At 45.3% G+C, this 19844-nt stretch overlaps 1 protein-coding gene across 2 annotated transcripts in view; it reads left to right on the top strand.

Annotated features, from left to right (window-relative positions):
- LOC143956874 (receptor-type tyrosine-protein phosphatase kappa-like) overlaps nt 1-19844 on the top strand; it is a 54822-nt gene that overhangs the window by 4109 nt on the left and 30869 nt on the right. For both annotated transcript variants that reach the window (XM_077467040.1, XM_077467039.1), the window contains exons 2-4: nt 1507-1584; nt 5591-5773; nt 13623-13802. In XM_077467040.1, coding sequence (XP_077323166.1) covers nt 1507-1584; nt 5591-5773; nt 13623-13802 — 441 coding nt within the window. The remainder of the gene's footprint in view (nt 1-1506; nt 1585-5590; nt 5774-13622; nt 13803-19844) is intronic.

Here is a 19844-nt window from a genome sequence, read left to right as displayed (position 1 = left end):
CCACAGGACATGGTTCCAGTAATCCATGTCCTTAGTCTGCTTGTCTTCAGCAAACAGTTTGCGGGCTTTCTTGTGCACCATCTTTAGAAGAGGCTTCCTTCTGGGATGACAGCCATGCAGACCAATTTGATGCAGTGTGCAGCGTATGGTCTGAGCACTGACAGGCTGACCCCCCCCCACCCCTACAACCTCTGCAGCAATGCTGGCAGCACTCATACGTCTATTTCCCAAAGACAACCTCTGGATATGACGCTGAGCACGTGACCTCAACTTCTTTGGTCGACCATGGCGAGGCCTGTTCTGAGTGGTCTTGGCCTCCGTGCTGCAGCTCAGTTTCAGGGTCTTGGCAATCTTCTTATAGCCTAGGCCAGTGATGGCGAACCTTGGCACCCCAGATGTTTTGGAACTACATTTCCCATGATGCTCAACTACACTGTAGAGTGCATGAGCATCATGGGAAATGTAGTTCCAAAACATCTGGGGTGCCAAGGTTCGCCATCACTGGCCTAGGCCATCTTTATGTAGAGCAACAATTCTTTTTTTTCAGATCCTCAGAGAGTTCTTTGCCACGGGGTGCCATGTTGAACTTCCAGTGACCAGTATGAGAGAGGTGAGAGCGATGACACCAAATTTAACACACCTGCTCCCCATTCACACCTGACACCTTGTAACACTAACGAGTCAGATGACACTGGGGAGGAAAAATGGCTAATTGGGCCCAATTTGGACATTTTCACTTAGGGCTTTACTCACTTTTGTTGCCAGTAGTTTAGACATTAATGGCTGTGTGTTGAGTTATTTTGAGGGGACGGTAAATTTACACTGTTATACAATCTGTACACTCACTACTTTACATTGTAAACAAGTATCATTTCTTCAGTGTTGTCACATGAAAAGATAGAAGAAAATGTGAGGGGTGTACTCACTTCTGTGAGATACTGTATAAATAAAGCCCTTCCCTTCTATAAAGCCATATTTACTAGTATGGGAATACCCAATATATATTGAGTAAGTGTTGGGTGGGTGGACGAATAGTGTATCTATAGGGTCTGGACAAGTTGGTATGCTATAATGGCTCCTGGTAGTTGCCATATTGTATATACTGTATGTAGAGTTTGATATTTTGGGACTATGTATAGTCCCTTAATTTGGGTTAGGTACTTATGTACTATCTCCATGGTTTGTTCTTTATGCCTATAGAACTGTTATCAGAATTGGTAGTCAATATTATAACATTTTAATTTTGGGCTAAAGATGTAGTGGAATTCCTGATATCACTGCTGTATATTAGCCTTGGATCTGTACTGTTGGCCTCGTGGGGAGGACTTGTTTGTAAAGTGTCGCCTGGTTGTCAGGCTGTTCTTAAATGTGTATGTGTTTTCTGTTTTTGTATGGCTATGAAAACTACAAAAAAATAAAAAAAAATTTCAAAAGAAAAAAATAATAATATGAATTACCTATCTGACTCACTCTCTACTTCCTCTTCATCATTTTCTTCATACATAGGGCGTCCATTTCGGAGGAGAAAGGGTCCTTTTCAGAGACGCTATGGAGAAGTGGAAGAGGAACAAGCCGAGAAGAAAGGTACAGTTGAGACCCATCAGAAAGAATCATCACTTGGTGGTAAAGGTGGTGGGCAAAATCATGGCACTAGAATGGGTGGAGGAGACACAATAGACACTAAGAATCCAAATAGATCCCCCCCACGCACTCGCAGACACACCCTTGTGGGACAACCCAGGCTTAAAAGAACTGCTACAGATACCAGACCATAATCTTTGGATTAAAAGGGGTGTGACGAGCCTAACAGATATATTTTGTGGCAATATCCTCAAGTTGTTTCAGAAACTCAAAGATGATTTTGGCCTTCCTATCTCCACGCACTTTCGTTACCTCCAGCTCGCTCCGCCACGCCATACAGACCCAATTTTCGAGACACTCCTCCCAACCTGGAACAGTTGGACATTCTAGACGTAATAACTGGGCCAGACTCTCCAAAAGTAATCTCAATATTTTATAACTCTCTCCTTCGCCCAACCACTATGACTCTTGCCTATCGATTAAAAGACTGTTGGGCTGGGGAAGCGGGGGGGAGGGAGAATGATGAATGGGAGGAAGCATTGGATACATGCAAAAAGGTCTCTCCCAACCTATCGGACCGCCTCACACAACTATATATCATACACAGGTCTTACCTGACCACCCTACACCTAGCTAAGTACAGAACTGACCACAGCCCAGATGCGGTAGCTCCACCAGCAACCTCTTCCATATCATCTGGTCTTGCCCAATAATACAAGACTACCGGTCCCCACATAGTGAAATTTATACATGACAAGATGGGGTTCCCCCCCTTACGTTATGCCCCAAGCAATGCCTACTGGGAGTGTTCCCAGAACCAGACTCGGACAAATTTCATTATATATTTCTACAAGAAACACTATTCACAGCTAGACTGCTCATAGCACATAAATGGTTCAGGGCACTACCACCAACCCTTCAAGAGTGGATATCGGCAGTCAATGGTGTTTCACCCTATAAGAAAGGGCGGCACAGTGGTGCCGCCCTTTCTTATAGGGTAACAGAGGTGTAGCAGCACAGTGGTGTAGTGGTTAGCAGTAAGAAGGCTGGTTCAAATCCCAACCACGACACTACCTGCCTGGAGTTTGCATGTTCTCCCTGTGCCTGCGTGGGTTTCCTCCGGGTACTCCGGTTTCCTCCCACACTCCAAAGACATGCAGGTAGGTTAATTGGCTTCTGTCCAAAATTAGCCCTAGTATATGAACGGGGACCTTGGATTGTGGGCTCATTTAGGGTAGGGAGTCGGGACCAATGTGAGTGTGCAATGTATAGGGATAGGGACAATTGTAGACACTCAGGATGGACTGGTGTCTTTATTCAACCTTACTAACTATGAAACTATGAAAAGAACTCTACGCCGATAGGGGCTCCTGACCAAACATGGGAAGATTTGGGACACTTGGTTAGACACTGCCTCCACATGCAATGAGATAGCAGAATAATCTTCCCTACTTTGGATGCACCGCAAGACGAATAACTTCTCCTTATACTGTACCCAGGGAGTTGGAATACGCACGATTATAGATAGGACTTTTGTGTTTGTGCAATGACAATAGAACCACATATGTTCCCCAGTGTATGTTATCTTCTTCATTTTTGTTTGTGCTTAATGATTGTAGCACCAATGTCAATAACTTGTAAACATATACTCTTCTCAAATAAAAAAACACGTTATTTGTAAAAAAAAAAATCCAAATAGATCCAATGAGAAGAAATGAAAAAAGATGTGGGCACCGCCCCCAAAATACAGAAGGATACTTTTTATTTATTTTTTATTTTTTAGAGAAGCAGAACACAAACCAGACACAAACTCACACATACACGGGAATAGAACCTTATATAGTGAAGACCGTACAGAAGGGGGACCAACCATCATCAACCTGTCATCCCACCAGTCACCAGAGGAGAAGACACGAGTGCTCTCATTGGGGGCTATCATTTTCTCCAAGTAAAAGTATAGACAAACTTGAAACAATCCAAGACATCAATTTATTCACCAGAAAATTGTTATTAAAAAGTATGTATGTTAACCACATACCAGTTTCTGGTTCTCCGAGGGGAGAACAGACAGATCATCTGTTCATGCAGAGTATGAGCAGTGATCCGTCATCTCCCCTACACAGTCCCCTCCCCCCCTTCAGTTAGAACACACACTGAGGGAACACATTTAACCCCATTGATCGCCCCCCCCCCCCTGGTGTTAACCCCTTCACTGCCAATTATACTTTTATAGTAATCAGTGCAATTTTATAGCTCTGATCGCTGTATAATTGTCAATGGTTCCAAAAATGTGTCAAAAGTGTCCGATGTGTCCGCCATAATGTCCTGATAAAAATCACAGATCGCCGCCATTACCAGTAAAAAAAAAAAAAATGTATAATAAAAATGCCATAAATCTATCCTCTATTTTGTAGACACTATAACTTTTGCGCAAACCATTTAACATACGCTTATTGTTTATTCCAAAAATATGTAGAATAAGTATTGGCCTAAACTGAGGGAAAAAAACGTTTTTTTTTTTTAAATATTTTTTGGGGATATTTATTTTGGCAAAAAAAATTTAAATTTTTTCTAAATTGTCGCTCTTTTTTTTGTTTATACCGCAAAAAATAAAAATCGCAGAGGTGATCAAACACCACCGAAAGAAATCACTATTTGTGGGAAAAAAAAGACGTCAATTTTGTTTTGGTCCAACGTTGCAGGACCGCGCAATTGTCAGTTAAAGCGACGCAGTGCCGAATCGCAAAAAGATGCTCTGGTCAGGAAGGGGATAAAATCTTCTGGGGCTGGAGAGGTTGAAAAAAAAATTATGGGCGCTGATGGGCAGCACTGATAGGCGGCACTGATGGGGAGCTAATGACAGGCATTACTGAGTGGCACTTTGATGGGTCACAGACAGGCATTACTGATGGGGCACTAATTGGCACTGTTGAGGGCAGTGCACTGACAGGGGTTTATTATGGGGCAGGCTGGCAGATTTTGGGCACTGATTGGCAGCTGATGGGCACCTTTTGATAGGGACTGTGCTGATAATCAGCACAGACCCCCCCCCTCCCCTCGGACAGGGAGAGCCGCCGATCGGCTCTCCCTGTCAGTGTGAACCGAGGAGAGACATTTACTGGCACTTTCTGGTTCACGCGATGATCAGCTGTGATTGGTCACAGCTGATCACGTGGTAAGAAGCCTCTGTCAGACCACGATCAGGGTTGTGGTGCGTCAGACTGACACACAGCACCTCCCGATTGTTGCGCCGGCTTGTTATCCTGATCACGTCATATGACGTCCAGCCAGGATATCACAACCACTTTGCCGCCGTCATTCTGCTATATGGCGGGCAGCAAGTGGTTAAACTAGACATGTGGAGAACGAAAATAAATTGTTTAGATTCGGAATTCAAATAAATGTATTTAGTTTAATTTGTTTAATTTATTTAATTACATTTTTGAATTCATTTTGTAGGAATCCATTCGAATTGCATTCAAATTCAAAACAAATACCATTCGAATTGCATTGGAATCGAATGCCATTCAAATTCAAATCGAAATTTCATTCATAATCCCCAAAAAATTTTGGAGGATGGTTATTTTCTATTCTATTGTTTTTTTTCTATTCTATTCTTTTATTTCTTGTACTCTTCTTTTCTAATATATCCTATTCAGATTTATTCAATTAAAATTTTCGGAAAACAGTTATATTGTTTCTTTCTAGTCTATTCTATGGGTTTCTATTGTTCTATTCTATTATTTTAGTTTCTGTGCTATTCAAATCTGAATTTATTCTATTTGAAATTCGAATTTCGAAAAAGGTTATATTCTTTTTATTTTATTCTATTCAATTTTTTTTTTAATTTTGTTCTTTTTTTTTTCTATTCTTTTCTTTTGCATTCAAATTTATTCTAGTTCCACAGTAGACTGTAGATATACCATTCCCTCAGCACAGGGGACTTTGGAAAAGTAATCTACAGTAATTCTCGCTCTGCATGTAATATCTCCTTTATCTTATTCTACAGCTCAGTGTAAAAAGCCGACCATAGAACACGTGGAGAGGTTCTCAGAAGACAAGGAGTTTTATGATTCATATGAAGGTATAAAAGTGCACTGTAAATCCGGATATTACCCGTCATCGGACACAATGATGTGTTTCAGCCCCGGAGACCCCAAGGAGTGGATGCCATCCACTGTTACCTGTCTGCGTGAGTACAACAGCACAACAACAACATGTTCAACATATTTTTTTTGTCATGTGCTTGTAGGCAGGTGCAGTCTCTTTTCTCCATTGCAGGTGGCACTCAACTGCAGCGGCACTGTAGAGGGTAAAGGAAGTCAAGAGGAACATATTCCTCTATGGTTTCCTGGGTCACTGGGGAATCGATCCATTTGGATGTTGCCACTCCATCTGACTAGTGGCCATCTTGGGTCAGGCAGAGTCTATTTAAGACTCTCGCTCCCAGATTGGGCGTGCAAGTGGACACGGTAGGGACAGGTTACCCGTCTGTAACAACACCCCGAGTATGAAAGGGGTTAGAGCCGTTTAGGACATTCCATTCCCAAACACAAAGGCAGCTACCAAACACTCCAATCAGCCGAACAAGAAACACATACGAATAACTCTCCCCCAAGTACGAGACGAGGCTCTGTGTTGAGGGTCAAGCAGGAATCTGACTTTATTGAAAAGAATATAAGTCTTATATACTGTAAAAGATGAGGTGCATACCTCCTGCTCATGTTACTCTGAAAATACACCTGTGACCAGAAACCTAGTTAACATGAGCTAATTAACTAATCCCTTTAGACAGCCTAGGTGACTCAGAGACATGACCTTTAGGCCAGACTTGCAATCTTGTAGCTCAGAAGACACCATCAACATTATCACAAATCAACACAGAACTTCTTCACACAATAGCAGAGTTAATTAACACAAACAACAATGACTCTAATGCCTCGTACACCTGATCAAACAATCCAGTGGAAAAGTCCGGCGGACTCAAGTCAATCCCTCCGTGTGTAGGCTCCGGCGGACTTTTTTTAACCAAAAGCCCAGCGGACTTAGAAAGTATTTTTGCACTCCAATCTGTCCGCCGTTCTTTTGAAATAAACAGACTTTTCCCGCCCGGAGAAAAGTCCGCTCATTTTGAGCACGTCTCCGGGTAGCCGGGGCCAGTGAAGGAGGCATCGCTGGCCCCGTCACCTGGTATGGACTTAAAGGGGAACCCCTACGCTGAAAAATCGGCGTGGGGGTCCCCCCCCAGGTCCACATTAGACCCTTATCTGAGCACGCTACCCGGCCGGCCAGGAAAGGGGGTGGGGACGAGCGAGTGCCCCCCCTCCTGAGCCGTACCAGGCCGTGTGCCCTCAACATGGAGGGGTGCCTTGGGGAAAGGGGGACCTCGCGGCCCCCCCACCCCAAAGCACCTTGTCCCCATGTTGATGAGGACAAGGGCCTCTTCCAGACAACCCTGGCCGTTGGTTGTCGAGGTCTGCGGGCGGGGGGCTTATCGGAATCCGGGAGCCCCCTTTAATAAGGGGGCTCCCAGATACCGGCCCCCCACCCTATGTGAATGAGTATGGGGTACAACGTATCCCTACCCATTCACCTGTAAAAAAAAAAAGTAAAAAATAAACACAACACACAAGGGTTAAAATAGTTTATTGCACAGCTCTGGGGGTCTTCTGTCCGTCTTCGGGGGTCTTCTCGCCGGACTCCTCCGCTATCTTCTGCTAGCTCTTTTGCTAGCGGAGGAGCCCGGCTTTCTTCTTCCCGGCTTTCTTCTTCGCCGCCACCGCCCTCTTCTTCCGACTTCGGGGGTCTTGTCCCCCTCTTCAGGGGTCTTGTCCCCCTCTTCGGTTCTTCTTGCCGGGCCACCGCACCTTCTTTTAGCTCTTTTACAGGCGGTGGCCCGGTCTTCTGTCGCCGCTGTCGCTGTCTTCTGTTCTTCTGTTCTTCTCTTCAGATGTTGCCTCGTTGCTGCCTCCCCTCACAATGGCAGGGACACGGCACACGGCGACTTATATAGGGACATCACCGGATGATGTCCCCGCCCATTATGATGTCACAGTCCCAGCAAGACCCCCGAAGTCGGAAGAAGAGGGCGGCGGCGGCGAAGAAGAATGCCGGGCTCCTCAGATAGTAAAAGAGCTAGCAGAAGATAGCGGAGGAGTCCGGCGAGAAGACCCCCGAAGACGGACAGAAGAGCTGTGCAATAAACTATTTTAACCCTTGTGTGTTGTGTTTTTTTTACTTTTTTTCACAGGTGAATAGGTAGGGGTACATTGTACCCCATACTCATTCACATAGGGTGGGGGGCTCCCGGATTCCGATAAGCCCCCCTCCCGCAGACCCCGACAACCAAAGGCCAGGGTTGTCGGGAAGAGGCCCTTGTCCTCATCAACATGGGGACAAGGTGCTTTGGGGTGGGGGGGCCGCGCGGTCCCCCCCTTCCCAAGGCACCCCCCATGTTGAGGGCACGCGGCCTGGTACGGCTCAGGAGGGGGGGCGCTCCCTCGTCCCCACCCCCTTTCCTGGCCGGCCGGGTAGCGTGCTCAGACAAGGGTCTGATGTGGACCTAGGGGGGGACCCCCACACCGATTTTTCGGCGTAGGGATTCCCCTTTAAGTCCATACCAGGTGACGGGGCCAGCGACACCCCCTTCGCTGGCCCCGGCTACCTGGAGACGTGCTCAAAATGAGCTGGCTTTCCTCCGCGTGTGTGGACGAGTCCGTTCATTTCAAAAGTACGGCGGATAGTCCGACGGACTTAGTACGCCGTATTAGTCCGCTGAAAAAGTGCCGTGTGTGGGCAAGTAGCTAGTTCGGAAAGTCCGGTGGACAGTCTGGCGGGAAGTCCGTCAGACTAAGTCCGCCGGATAGTCGGCTACGTGTGTACGTGGCATTAGATGCCATACTAGACTTATTTACAATAAACACATTCTAGCAGACAACAGACAGACAGGTGGCTGGAGTTGATAACATCAGCACCTTCTATGAGCCTCAGCATTATGAAGCCATCACTATAATATGGCATATACAGGGTTCCCAGAGTCTGTGTGTTTTGGGGGGACATGGACTTGAATCCAAAGTAACATTACTTCAAGGGTCCCCAGGCATACACCTCGCAAAGAATATTGTTTCCTTAAAATCCATGGCCCATAATCGGAATGCAAGAGGCTGGCATTCAGTTCTCTCCAAAAGCCTCTGTCCCGGCTATGTCTGTCATACCGTCTGTCAGGGAAAGTGAATAGCGGTAGGCAGGGCTTTTTTTCAGCTGGAACTTGGTGGAACTCTGTTTCACCACCTCTGAATCGGGCTCTCTGCTCCCTGCTCACAACTATCACTTGTAAACACAGGAGTTTGGCTTCTGTGTTTATCAGTGATAGCTTGTCTCCCAATGGCTCCCACAGATCTTACCTCCTGAGCAGCTCCCACTGAGTGCAGAATGGGAACAAGGGAGATGCAGGTGCCCGGGGTGCATGGCGGGTGCAGACACGGTGTGGTTGAGTTCCTGCACCTATTTTCTGAGAATAAAAGTCCAGGCGGTAGGTAAAGGTTCCGGACGAGTAGGGACAGGATAGTGACACACTATCCTTCCTAGGAATCCTTCCCCATTGGGCTCAGACTGGCCAGGCCACATTCCACCCTCGGAGACCGATGGTGTCGGTGCATCAGAACCTTCTTCGCTCTACATTTTGCACAGAACTGTGAGTGTTCCCTGCCAGGAGCCTTTCTGCTGGGCTGGTGTATCTTTGAGCCTTTCATTCAAAAGAAGTTTCTTCAATTCCAACTGTACTTGGTGTGTTTACACTGCACCCACCTCTAGGCTTGTCGTGGGGCTTACCAGTGGACACACAGACAAGACAGAATGAAAAATCCCCCAAAATTAATCTCGTTATTAGGGATGGCCGAACAGTTCGCCCGGCGGTCGTTTCGCAGCGAATTTCGGCTGTTTGCGGTCCGCCCGTTCGGCGGACTATTGGCGCTGTTCGCCCGGCGGACTTGCGTGTTTTTACTGTGTAAAAGAACTTTGACCTGATGACACATACATCATGGGGTACAGGACAGCCAATTGAGACATTACAGCACATGGACACTTGGACATTCCCCCTAACTTATAAATACACCCGATCCGGCTGCCTTTTTACATTCTTTCTTCTGTCACTATAGGGAGAGGTTGCTGTGCGGAGCAGGGAGAGATTACAGTGACCCAAACCACTAGCTATTTGGTACACAAAAGTTCTTTTCAGGACTGGTATAGGTGTTAGGTGTATATAGGTTTGCTGTGCTACTGATTGTTGCAGCAGCCTGAGTGTCTTTTGTTAGTTTAGAGAAAGGGACAGAACGCTGTGTCTGCTGTTGTAGGGACAGCCAGATTAGTCATCATCATTAGCTGTTACTATCAGGTCCACAAAATAGCTATTCCAGTGACCAGTTATTGTTCCAGCAGCCTCTGTTTTGCCAGTTTATATAGGAAAATGCAGGAAGCAGTGTGTCAGGCAGTGAGGGTCAGTTTAATCAGTAGCTGTTACTATTAGTTCCACAAAGGTTCTTTTCAGGACTGGTATCAGTGGTATGGTAATAGGCTTGTACACGTATAATATTCTTTCTTCCAAATATAGAAAGAATATTATACTTGACTGCTGCCCTTCTGCTGCAGTCTGCTAATCATTCACAACTCACTTGTTCCACAAAGCTCTTTATCAGGACTGGTAACTTGGTCTGTCTAGGGTGCTACAGTACATAGGGTTGAGTGAGGTACAGTCTGCCATTCTATAAGGACTGGTAAGGTATAGGGTACTACAGTACATAGGGTTGAGTGAGGTACAGTCTGCTATTCTATAAGGACTGGTATCGGTCCACAATACATAGGGTTGAGGTGCACTACTGCTGACCGCTGCCCTATACTGCAGCAGTCCTTCATCGGTATAGGGACTGAGAGTTTTGTCACAGGGTCATTTAAAAAATGACAGGCAGAGGAAGAGGCAGGCCCTTCCGCAGGGGTGGTATACAGGGGTGGGTCATATTTCTACTGGGGCTACTTATTATGAGGGTCTCACACCATCCCTGTGCTGTGCTGACTTCCTCCTGGGCCTGCTTATTATGAGGGGCTCACACCATCCCTGTGCTATGCTGACATCCTCCTGGGGCTGCTTATTATGAGGGGCTCACACTATCCCTGTGCTATGCTGACATCCTCCTGGGGCTGCTTATTATGAGGGGCTCACACCATCCCTGTGCTATGCTGACATCCTCCTGGGGCTGCTTATTATGAGGGGCTCACACCATCCCTGTGCTATGCTGACTTCCTCCTGGGGCTGCTTACGGTGCAGGTGTCAATGATGTATATCACAGTGCTGATGTCAGTGCTCTCTATCACGGTGCTGCTGTCAGTGCTGTATATCACGGTGCAGGTGTCATTGCTGTATGTCACGCTGCTGATGTCAGTGCTCTCTATCACGGTGCTGGTGTCAGATGACTCTATCACGGTGCAGGTGTCATTGCTGTATGTCACGCTGCTGGTGATCATCTCCTGCACCCTCTTCTTTGCCTACCCTGGTCCCTGACCTTCCCTCTCCTCCATTGCCTTCATGCGCTCCACAGTCCTGAATTGTCACAACAATTTCACATATAAAAAAAGAATGCTTGTAGTTGTCGATCCCAGATTCACCTCATACATGTGTTATGTCATTGGCCATGTGGTGGGACTATGTTTGCACAGCTAATAATTATTTTGTGGCTGCAAATTTGACCTGTAGGTTTGCGAAGTTCGCCTCCCATTGAAGTCAATGGGGCCCGCCGCGAACGTTCCGTCGGAAGTCCGTCCATCACTACTCGTTATCATATATCATGCCATCCAGCGATGTAGATCCTTGTCAATGACAATGAAAAAAGAAAACCCGATGGCCCGAACGTGATGACGACCACTTGTTGAATGACAGCTTCCGGGGCTGTCATTGGCAAAATAAATGAAGGCCCCGGGGGTATTGGTGACAACATTGTTCAAACATGCCCATGTGGCCATATTTAGCTAATCATGTTACCCCCTATTCCCGATTCTTTGCTTACATACTGGGGACTAGGGATGAGCACGTAAGTTCGACTCGCACGTCGGGTGTTCCCTGTTCGCCGAACAGCGAACAATATGCGGTGTTCACGGCAAATTCGAAAGCTGCCGCAACACCGTTAAAGTCTATTGGACAATTGCATGAAAAATCAAAAGTGTTCATTTTAAAAGGCTTATATGCAAATTATTGTCATAAAAAGTGTTTGGGGACCCGGGTCCTGCCCCAGGGGACATGTATCAAAAAACGACCGTTTTTTTGGGGCAGTGATTTTTTTTAATGCTTAAAGTGAAACAATAAAAATTAAATATTCCTTTAAAGTTCGTACCTGGGGGGTTTCTATAGTATGCCTGTAAAGTGGTGCATGTTTCCCGTGTTTAGAACAGTCCCTGCACAAAATGACATTTCTAAAGGAAAAAATGTCATTTAAAACTGATCACGGCTGTAATAAATTGTGGGGTCTCGGCAATATAGATAAAACTCATTGAAAAAAACGGCATGGGATTCTCCCCCAGTCCATTACCAGGCCCTTCGGGTCTGATATGGAAATTAAGGGGAACCCTGTGCCAAATTAGGAAAAAAAAGGCATAGGAGTCCCCCCAAAATCTTTTGTTTTTGCATTGATAAATGTCCCCTGGGACAGGACCCGGGTCCCCAAACAATTTTTATGACAATGACTTGCAGATAAGCCTTTAAAATTAGCACTTTTGATTATTCATGTTTGTGTCCCGTAGACTTTAGCGGTGTTTGTGCGTTCTGCCAAATTATTTGCCTGTTCGCATGTTCTGCTGCGAACTGAACCAGGGGGGTGTTCGGCTCATCCCTGCTGGAGACTCCCAGCCATGTCATCATAAATCACACCCGCCAGCCACATAGATCCTTATCCATGACGCTGAATGACATCACCAAAAGAAAAAACCCAATGCCCTAAACGCGACGATGACCACTTAAATGACGGCTCTCTAAGCGGTCATCAATATAAGGGAAGGGACAGGGGAAGTGGTGACATCATGGCCATATTTGGTTAATACTATGGTGAACCAATGAAAAGCAAGGCACTAACACATACAGTGGAACCTTGGTTAATGAGTAACGTGGTTAACGAGCGTTTTGAAAGACGAGCAACGTATTTTTTTAAATTCAGACTCAGTTTGCGAGTGTTGCCTTGCAAAATGAGCAGAATTCAAGCTAATGGGGTGTGCAGTGCTGCATTTGGCCAAGGGTGTGGGGGTGCTGGTGACACTCGGAAACGGTTCAGCACCGATCGGAAACACTCGGAAGTACTCCATTTCCGAATGTTTCCAAGGCTTTCTGAGTTCAGCTGAGCTGTCCCCATGTATTTCCGAGACTCTCCGGCGCCCCCCCACCTCTAGCTACATGAGGTATTGCATGCAATAGAAGTCAATGCTGAACAAATTATCTTTGTTTCCATTGACTTCTATTGGGGAAACTCGCCTTGATATGCGAGTGTTTTGGATTACAAGCATTCTCCTGGAACGGATTATGCTCGTAAATCCAAGGTTCCACTGTATGTGATAATTGCATGTGAACAAAGGATAAAAAAACAATCCAAATATACTTGAGAGTCCAAAGGTGAAATTTTTTTTATTTATTTGAATTATTAATAAATATTGGAAACTCCAAAAAAAATCCAAAATCTTGCTAAAGAAAGCTCCAATCACCGTACTCCTGGTCTTAAAGGTGCGTCAGATACTCCTCATATAAGTGCTCTACCACAAAGTGTACAAAACACGAGCTTACCAACAGCATCTATGATATGTGTCTTTGGTGTCACATTTATTTTGCACGTTGTCCCACCTTAACCACTTCCCGTCTGGCCTATAGCAGAATGACGGCCGGGCCGTGGTTCAGTTATCCTGACTGGGCGTCATATGCCATCCATCAGGATAACAAGCGCGGGCGCTCAGGGTGGCGATCGGAGGTGCTGTGACATATGATAACGACATTCTTCAATCATCTCATTCCACAGCTCAATGTCGCAGGCCAACCGTTGAAAACATGGAACGTATCTCCGAAGATAAGGAGTATTATGAAAAATACGACACGGCGGAAGTATGGTGTAAGCCGGGATATGATCCGGAATCTTTCACAATGACGTGTATGGAACCACAAACCAGCAAAGAGTGGACCAACATTGGAACCTGTAAAGGTGAGTAAAGCAACCAAAATCTGGATTAAACCCGTCATTGGTATCACTAAGGCCCCATTCTTACTTGTGATAAGCGATTTACATGTGAGTGGCCACGATTAGCTGGAGGAGCTTGGAGACTCCCATTTATTTCATTGGGACTTCCCCCTGCAGCCAATCACCAGGAACCAGCACAAGGGTGGTGGCACACGGCCCCATTCACAAGTGTGGATGGAGCCTTCAGTGGAAAATTTCAAATTTTAAAGGCAAAATTTGCTTTAAATATAAATGTGCTTATTTTTTATATGTGTTTGATAGGTATTTGTGTTCTCTTTACATTTTCTATTTTTTTTTTTGGCCATCTCTTTTTTTCAAACAATAAAATAATGAAACTAATGAGGAGCCTTTTTTTGGCACAAGAAGAGGTCTAAGATAGCTAAAGGAAGTTGCCAATGTTCTCCAAAATATTGAGGGAAATTAAAAAATCTGAATTAGATTATTGAAGATTACATAACCCCCCCCCCCCCCCCCAAACAATTTTATATTTTCTGAAAGCAGAGACCCAAGAGAATATAATAATGGTAGTTCCAATTTTTTATGCCACCTGATTTCAGAGCAACAGTTTAGTAAATGCAAATTTTTAGTAAAAAAATAGACTTAACCACTTCAGCCCCGGACCATTTTTCTGGCCAAAGACCAGAACGCTTTTTTTGCAATTCGGCACTGCGTCGCTATAACTGGCAATTGTGTGACGTGGCTCCCAAACAAAATTGATGCCTTTCCCCGCCTCCCCCCTCCACACACATACACAAATAGAGCTTTATTTTGGTGGTATTTGATCATCTCTGTGGTTTTTATTTTTTACACTATAAACAAAAAAAGAACGACAATTTTGAAAAATAAAGCATTATTTTTTGTTATAATAAATATCCCCAAAAAATATATTTAAAAAAACACCTTTTTTCCTCAGCTTAGGCCGATACTTATTGTTCTACATATTTTTGGTAAAAAAATAAATAAAAATACAATAAGCATTTATTGATTGGTTTGCGCAAAAGTTATAGCGTCTACAAAATAGGGGATAGTTTTATGGCATTTTTATTAATACTATTTTTTTACTAGTAATGGCGGCGATCAGCAATTTATTTTTTATTTATTTTTTTATTTTGACTGCGACATTATGGCAGACACATCGGACACTTTTGGTGCTATATTGGGACCATTCACATTTATACAATGATCAGTGCGATTAAAAATGCATTGATTACTGTGTGAATGTGACTGCCATTGAAGGGGTTAACCACTGGGGGCGATGAAGGGGTTAAGTGTCTCCTAGGGAGTGATACTAACTGTGGGGGGGGAGGGGCTACATGTGACACGACACTGATCACCAATTACAGGGAGCTGTGATCAGTGTCCTGTCACTAGGCCTTGTTTACATCAGCATTTCCCCGTTATTCCTCTCCGTGAGACGATTGCGGGTATCCCCGCGGATATCGAGTTCACACTCACGGAGCGCGTGACCACACGTCTGCAAATTTAAAGGGACGTACTGGGAAAAGTATTTGCTGACATTGGATCAGGCAAAGGCTTTTGATCGTGTTAACCATGAGTACCTGTAGTTGCTGCTTAGTAAGTACAGTCTGCCGGGTGGTTTTGTTGATTGGTTAAAAGTCTTGTATAAGGGGGCAGAAAATTTTCCTCTTGTTAATGGTTGGGTTGGGCAGTCCTTTGAGGTTGGCTTCGGGGTGCGCCAGGGTTGTCCTCTGAGTCCCCTGCTTTATGTGTTTGCAATTGACCCCTTTATCAGGAGGCTAGAGAGAAGCATGTTGTGTGGGGTGCCAGTGGGGCTCCCAGGTGAGCCGCCATTGAGGGTCGTGGCCTATGCGGACGACGTGTTGGTGATTGTGATTGGGGCGGATGAAGCAGAGGAGGTGATCTCTCTGACATCACAGTATTCTGAAGCATCAGATTCCAAGATCAATCAGGATAGAGTGAAGTTTTCTGGATGGGAAGGGAAGGTGAGGGGTTTGATCTACCAGACCCCTTTCCAGTGCCCCAGGAAAGAATTAAGATTCTAGGCATTGAATTTGGCCCCAGCGATTATAGCCTCAAAAACTGGGAAGGCAGACTGGAAATTGCCAATACTAAGGTGGTCAGCTGGAAGAGATGGAAGTTATCTATGAGGGAAAGGGTTGATCTGATTAAGACTTACCTGAGTCCGATCTTCTTGTATGTCAGCATCTATCTGCATCTTGCCAGTGTCTCTCTATGCCAGGGTCAGCAGTGTGTTCTTTCAGATGCTGTGGGGGAACAGACTGAACCTCATCAAGAGGAATGTTACCTATATATCCAGGAGGGAGGGTGGCTTGGGTATGGTCAACCCAGTTCTTTTCACCCCTTTTTCTCAAATGTATTGGTAATATGCTTGCAGTGGAACCTCCTGGATGGGAAGGCATATTTAGATCTTGGTTTAGGCCTTTTCTACGACTTTGGGAAGAAGGTGGCCAAGTGAAGAATCTCAGGGGTCATCGTGGTCAGCTACCAGTCTATGTTGCTCCGTGCCTGAAGTTACTGCGGCAGTGGTGATTGTCGGCTGAAGATCTCAGATCGGTTCCGAGGAAAGTCCTTATGAGTCGAGTCTTGAGTGAAGTCTTTCATGACCCACTGGCCTTAAGCTATTGCCCAGGCCCAGTTTTGAGGGCAGGGTTAAGACTGATTAATTTGCACAGAGTACGCCCTAAATTTAGGGATCTGGCCTTGTTGTGCTTCCATGGGAGACTCTATGGTCGGGGCAATTTGAAATTCCGCAGTGGGGTGGATTGTAGCTGTCCTCGGGAGGAGTGTGCAGGTGAGGAGGAGACTATGGACCATTTTCTGCTTCATTGCCCCTTTAACATAGAAGTGTACAAACAGGTGTCCCTTTCCTCTCCAGGCTGGGTTATGCTGAGTGGGTGTACGGAGCATTCAATACTGGTGGGGTTTTTTGTTTGGATACACTTTTTCTAGTTAGCCTAGTAGTCCGTTATTTCACCTGGAACGCACGGTGTCAGGTCAGCATTCGGCATACAATCCTTCCTGTTGAGGTGGTGGTGTATGACATTCTGCATGAGGTGGAGAAGATTCAGATGCTTGAGAGAGACAAGCGGAGTCAGGGGGCTTGGTTGAAGGCGTGGAGGGGTTTCAAGCCTCCCTGACTGCCAAGAGTCTCTTTCCCAGGTGTGGCTGTCTGTCTCTTGTCACCCTAGATTTTATAATGTATGATTAATGTTTGATAAATGGCTGCATACATAGGTGATGGGTTGTGCCTCTTAGGACCTCTCTGCTGCTTTATGTAAATAGTTTTCTAAGCATGTTTTGGTAATGGACTATGTATACAGTGGTGTGAAAAAGTGTTTGCCCCCTTCCTCATTTCCTGTTCCTTTGCATGTTTGTCACACTTAAGAGTTTCAGAACATCAAACCAATTTAAACAATAGTCAAGGACAACACAAGTAAACACAAAATGCAATTTGTAAATGAAGGTGTTTATTATTAAAGGTGAAAAAAAATCCAAACCATCATGGCCCTGTGTGAAAAAGTGATTGCCCCCCTTGTTAAAACATACTATAACTGTGGTTGTCCACACCTGAGTTCAATTTCTCTAGCCACACCCAGGCCTGATTATTGCCACACCTGTTCACAATCAAGGCATCACTTAAATAGGAGCTGCTTGACACAGTAAGGTCCACCAGAAGATCCTTAAAAGCTACACATCATGCCGAGACCCAAAGAAATTCAGGAACAATTGAGAAAGAAAGTAATTGAGATCTATCAGTCTGGAAAGGGTTATAAAGCCATTTCCAAAGCTTTGGGAATCCAGCGAACCACAGTGAGAGCCATTATCTACAAATTGCGAAGACATGGAACAGTGGTGAACCTTCCCAGGAGTGGCCGGCCGCCCAAAATTACCCCAAGAGCGCAGCGACGACTCATCCAAGAGGTCACAAAAGACCCCACAACAACGTCCAAGGAACTGCAGGCCTCACTTGCCTCAGTTAAGGTCAGCGTTCATGCCTCCACCATCAGGAAAAGACTGGGCAAAAATGGCCTGCATGGCAGAGTTCCAAGGAGAAAACCACTGCTGAGCAAAAAGAACATCAAAGCTCATCTCAATTTCTCCACAACACATCTTGATGATCCCCAAGACTTTTGGGACAACATTCTGTGGACCGATGAGACAAAAGTGGAACTCTTTGGAAGGTGTGTGTCCAAGTATATCTGGCGTAGAAGGAACACTGCATTTCATAAAAAGAACATTATACCAACAGTAAAATATGGTGGTGGTAGTGTGATGGTCTGGGGCTGTTTTGCTGCTTCAGGACCTGGAAGACTTGCCGTGATAAAAGGAACTATGAATTCTGCTGTCTACCAAGAGATCCTGAAGGAGAATGTCCGACCATCTGTTCGTGTACTCAAGCTGAAATGAACTTGGGTTCTGCAGCAGGACAATGATCCTAAACACACCAGCAAGTCCACCACCGAATGGCTGAAGAAAAACAAAATGAAGACTTTGGAGTGGCCTAGCCAAAGTCCTGACCTGAATCCTATTGAGATGTTGTGGTATGACCTTAAAAAGGCCGTTCATGCTCGAAAACCCTCTAATGTAACTGAATTAGGACAATTCTGCAAAGATGAGTGGGCCAAAATTCCTCCAGGACGCTGTAAAAGCCTCATTGCACGTTATCGCAAACGCTTGGTTGCAGTTGTTGCTGCTAAGGGTGGCCCAACCAGTTATTAGGTTTAGGGGGCAATCACTTTTTCACACAGGGCCATGATGGTTTGGATTTTTTTTCACCTTTAATAATAAACACCTTCATTTACAAATTGCATTTTGTGTTTACTTGTGTTGTCCTTGACTATTGTTTAAATTGGTTTGATGTTCCGAAACACTTAAGTGTGACAAACATGCAAAGGAACAGGAAATGAGGAAGGGGGCAAACACTTTTTCACACCACTGTATATTGTATATAGTCTGAACATGGATGTGTATTCCTTTGATTTCTGTTTGTTTTATACTATGGTTTTGTTTTTTACTTTTGTATTAAATTGGTCGCTTGATTCTTTTTCAATAAAAGATCAATACTGCCCCATCATTGGTGTCAGTGGGAGGAATAATGCCCCATTATTGGTATCAGTGGGAAGAATAGTGCCCCATTGTTGGTGTCTGTGGGAGGAATAGTGCCTCATTGTTGGTGTCAGTGGAAGGAATAGTGCCCCAAGGGCCGAACAAAGGCAACCAAAGTACCGCATTCAGCCCCAAGGCCACAGTTTGGAGACCACAGTCCTAGAGTGTCCCTGGGTGTTTTGGTGCTGGTGGCTGGCCCACCATGGCAACTCTTCAATGCTAATACAAAGAAAACTGGGTCCCAGGCTCACAACAGCCCCCGGGGAGCAAACACGGTACCCCAGTTGAGAAACACTGTCCTATGGTATAGATCCAATTCCGTACAGTCCAATCCTAAAATACCGACAGAAATGGGCAAGACCACCTCCTGCTACAGAGCAGCACAGTGGTTTAGTGGTTAGCACTTTCACCTAGCAGCAATAGGGTTGCTGGTTCAAATCCCAACCACGACACTACCTGCCTGGAGTTTGCATGTTCTCCCTGCGCCTGCGTGGGCTTCCTCCCACACCCCAAAGACATGCTGGTAAGTCAATTAGACCCTGTCCAAAAAAATTGGCCATGATATGTGTATGTCAGTGTTGTAAGTGTGTTGGGACTCTACAGGTTAAAGGACCACATAAATAGCTGCAGATGGACACCAGTGGCAAGAAAAGCGCCCATGAGGCAATTCAGTTCATATAGGTAGCACTATACAAGTCATTCATTCATTCACAGGATCAGCACACCTTTCTTGAAATACTTTGCACTGAGGTTCAAATAAGCAGTGCTCCAATCACCAATGCTGCTAAGAGAACATGACCACTGTTGATTGCAGCAATGTGCAGAAACGCGTTGGCCTGCTGAAGACCCAGAACCCAGGGCTCTGTGTGAAAGCAGCAGCCCGGCTCTTCAGTGTGC

This window comes from Lithobates pipiens, unplaced genomic scaffold (genome assembly GCF_037356315.1).
Source record: "Lithobates pipiens isolate NorthernLeopardFrog02 unplaced genomic scaffold, aLitPip1_a1.2 Scaffold_44, whole genome shotgun sequence".
In the NCBI taxonomy this organism is placed as follows: domain Eukaryota; kingdom Metazoa; phylum Chordata; class Amphibia; order Anura; family Ranidae; genus Lithobates; species Lithobates pipiens.
The sequence above is the reverse complement of the archived record's forward strand: the minus strand, read 5'-3'. Positions and strand labels throughout refer to the sequence as shown.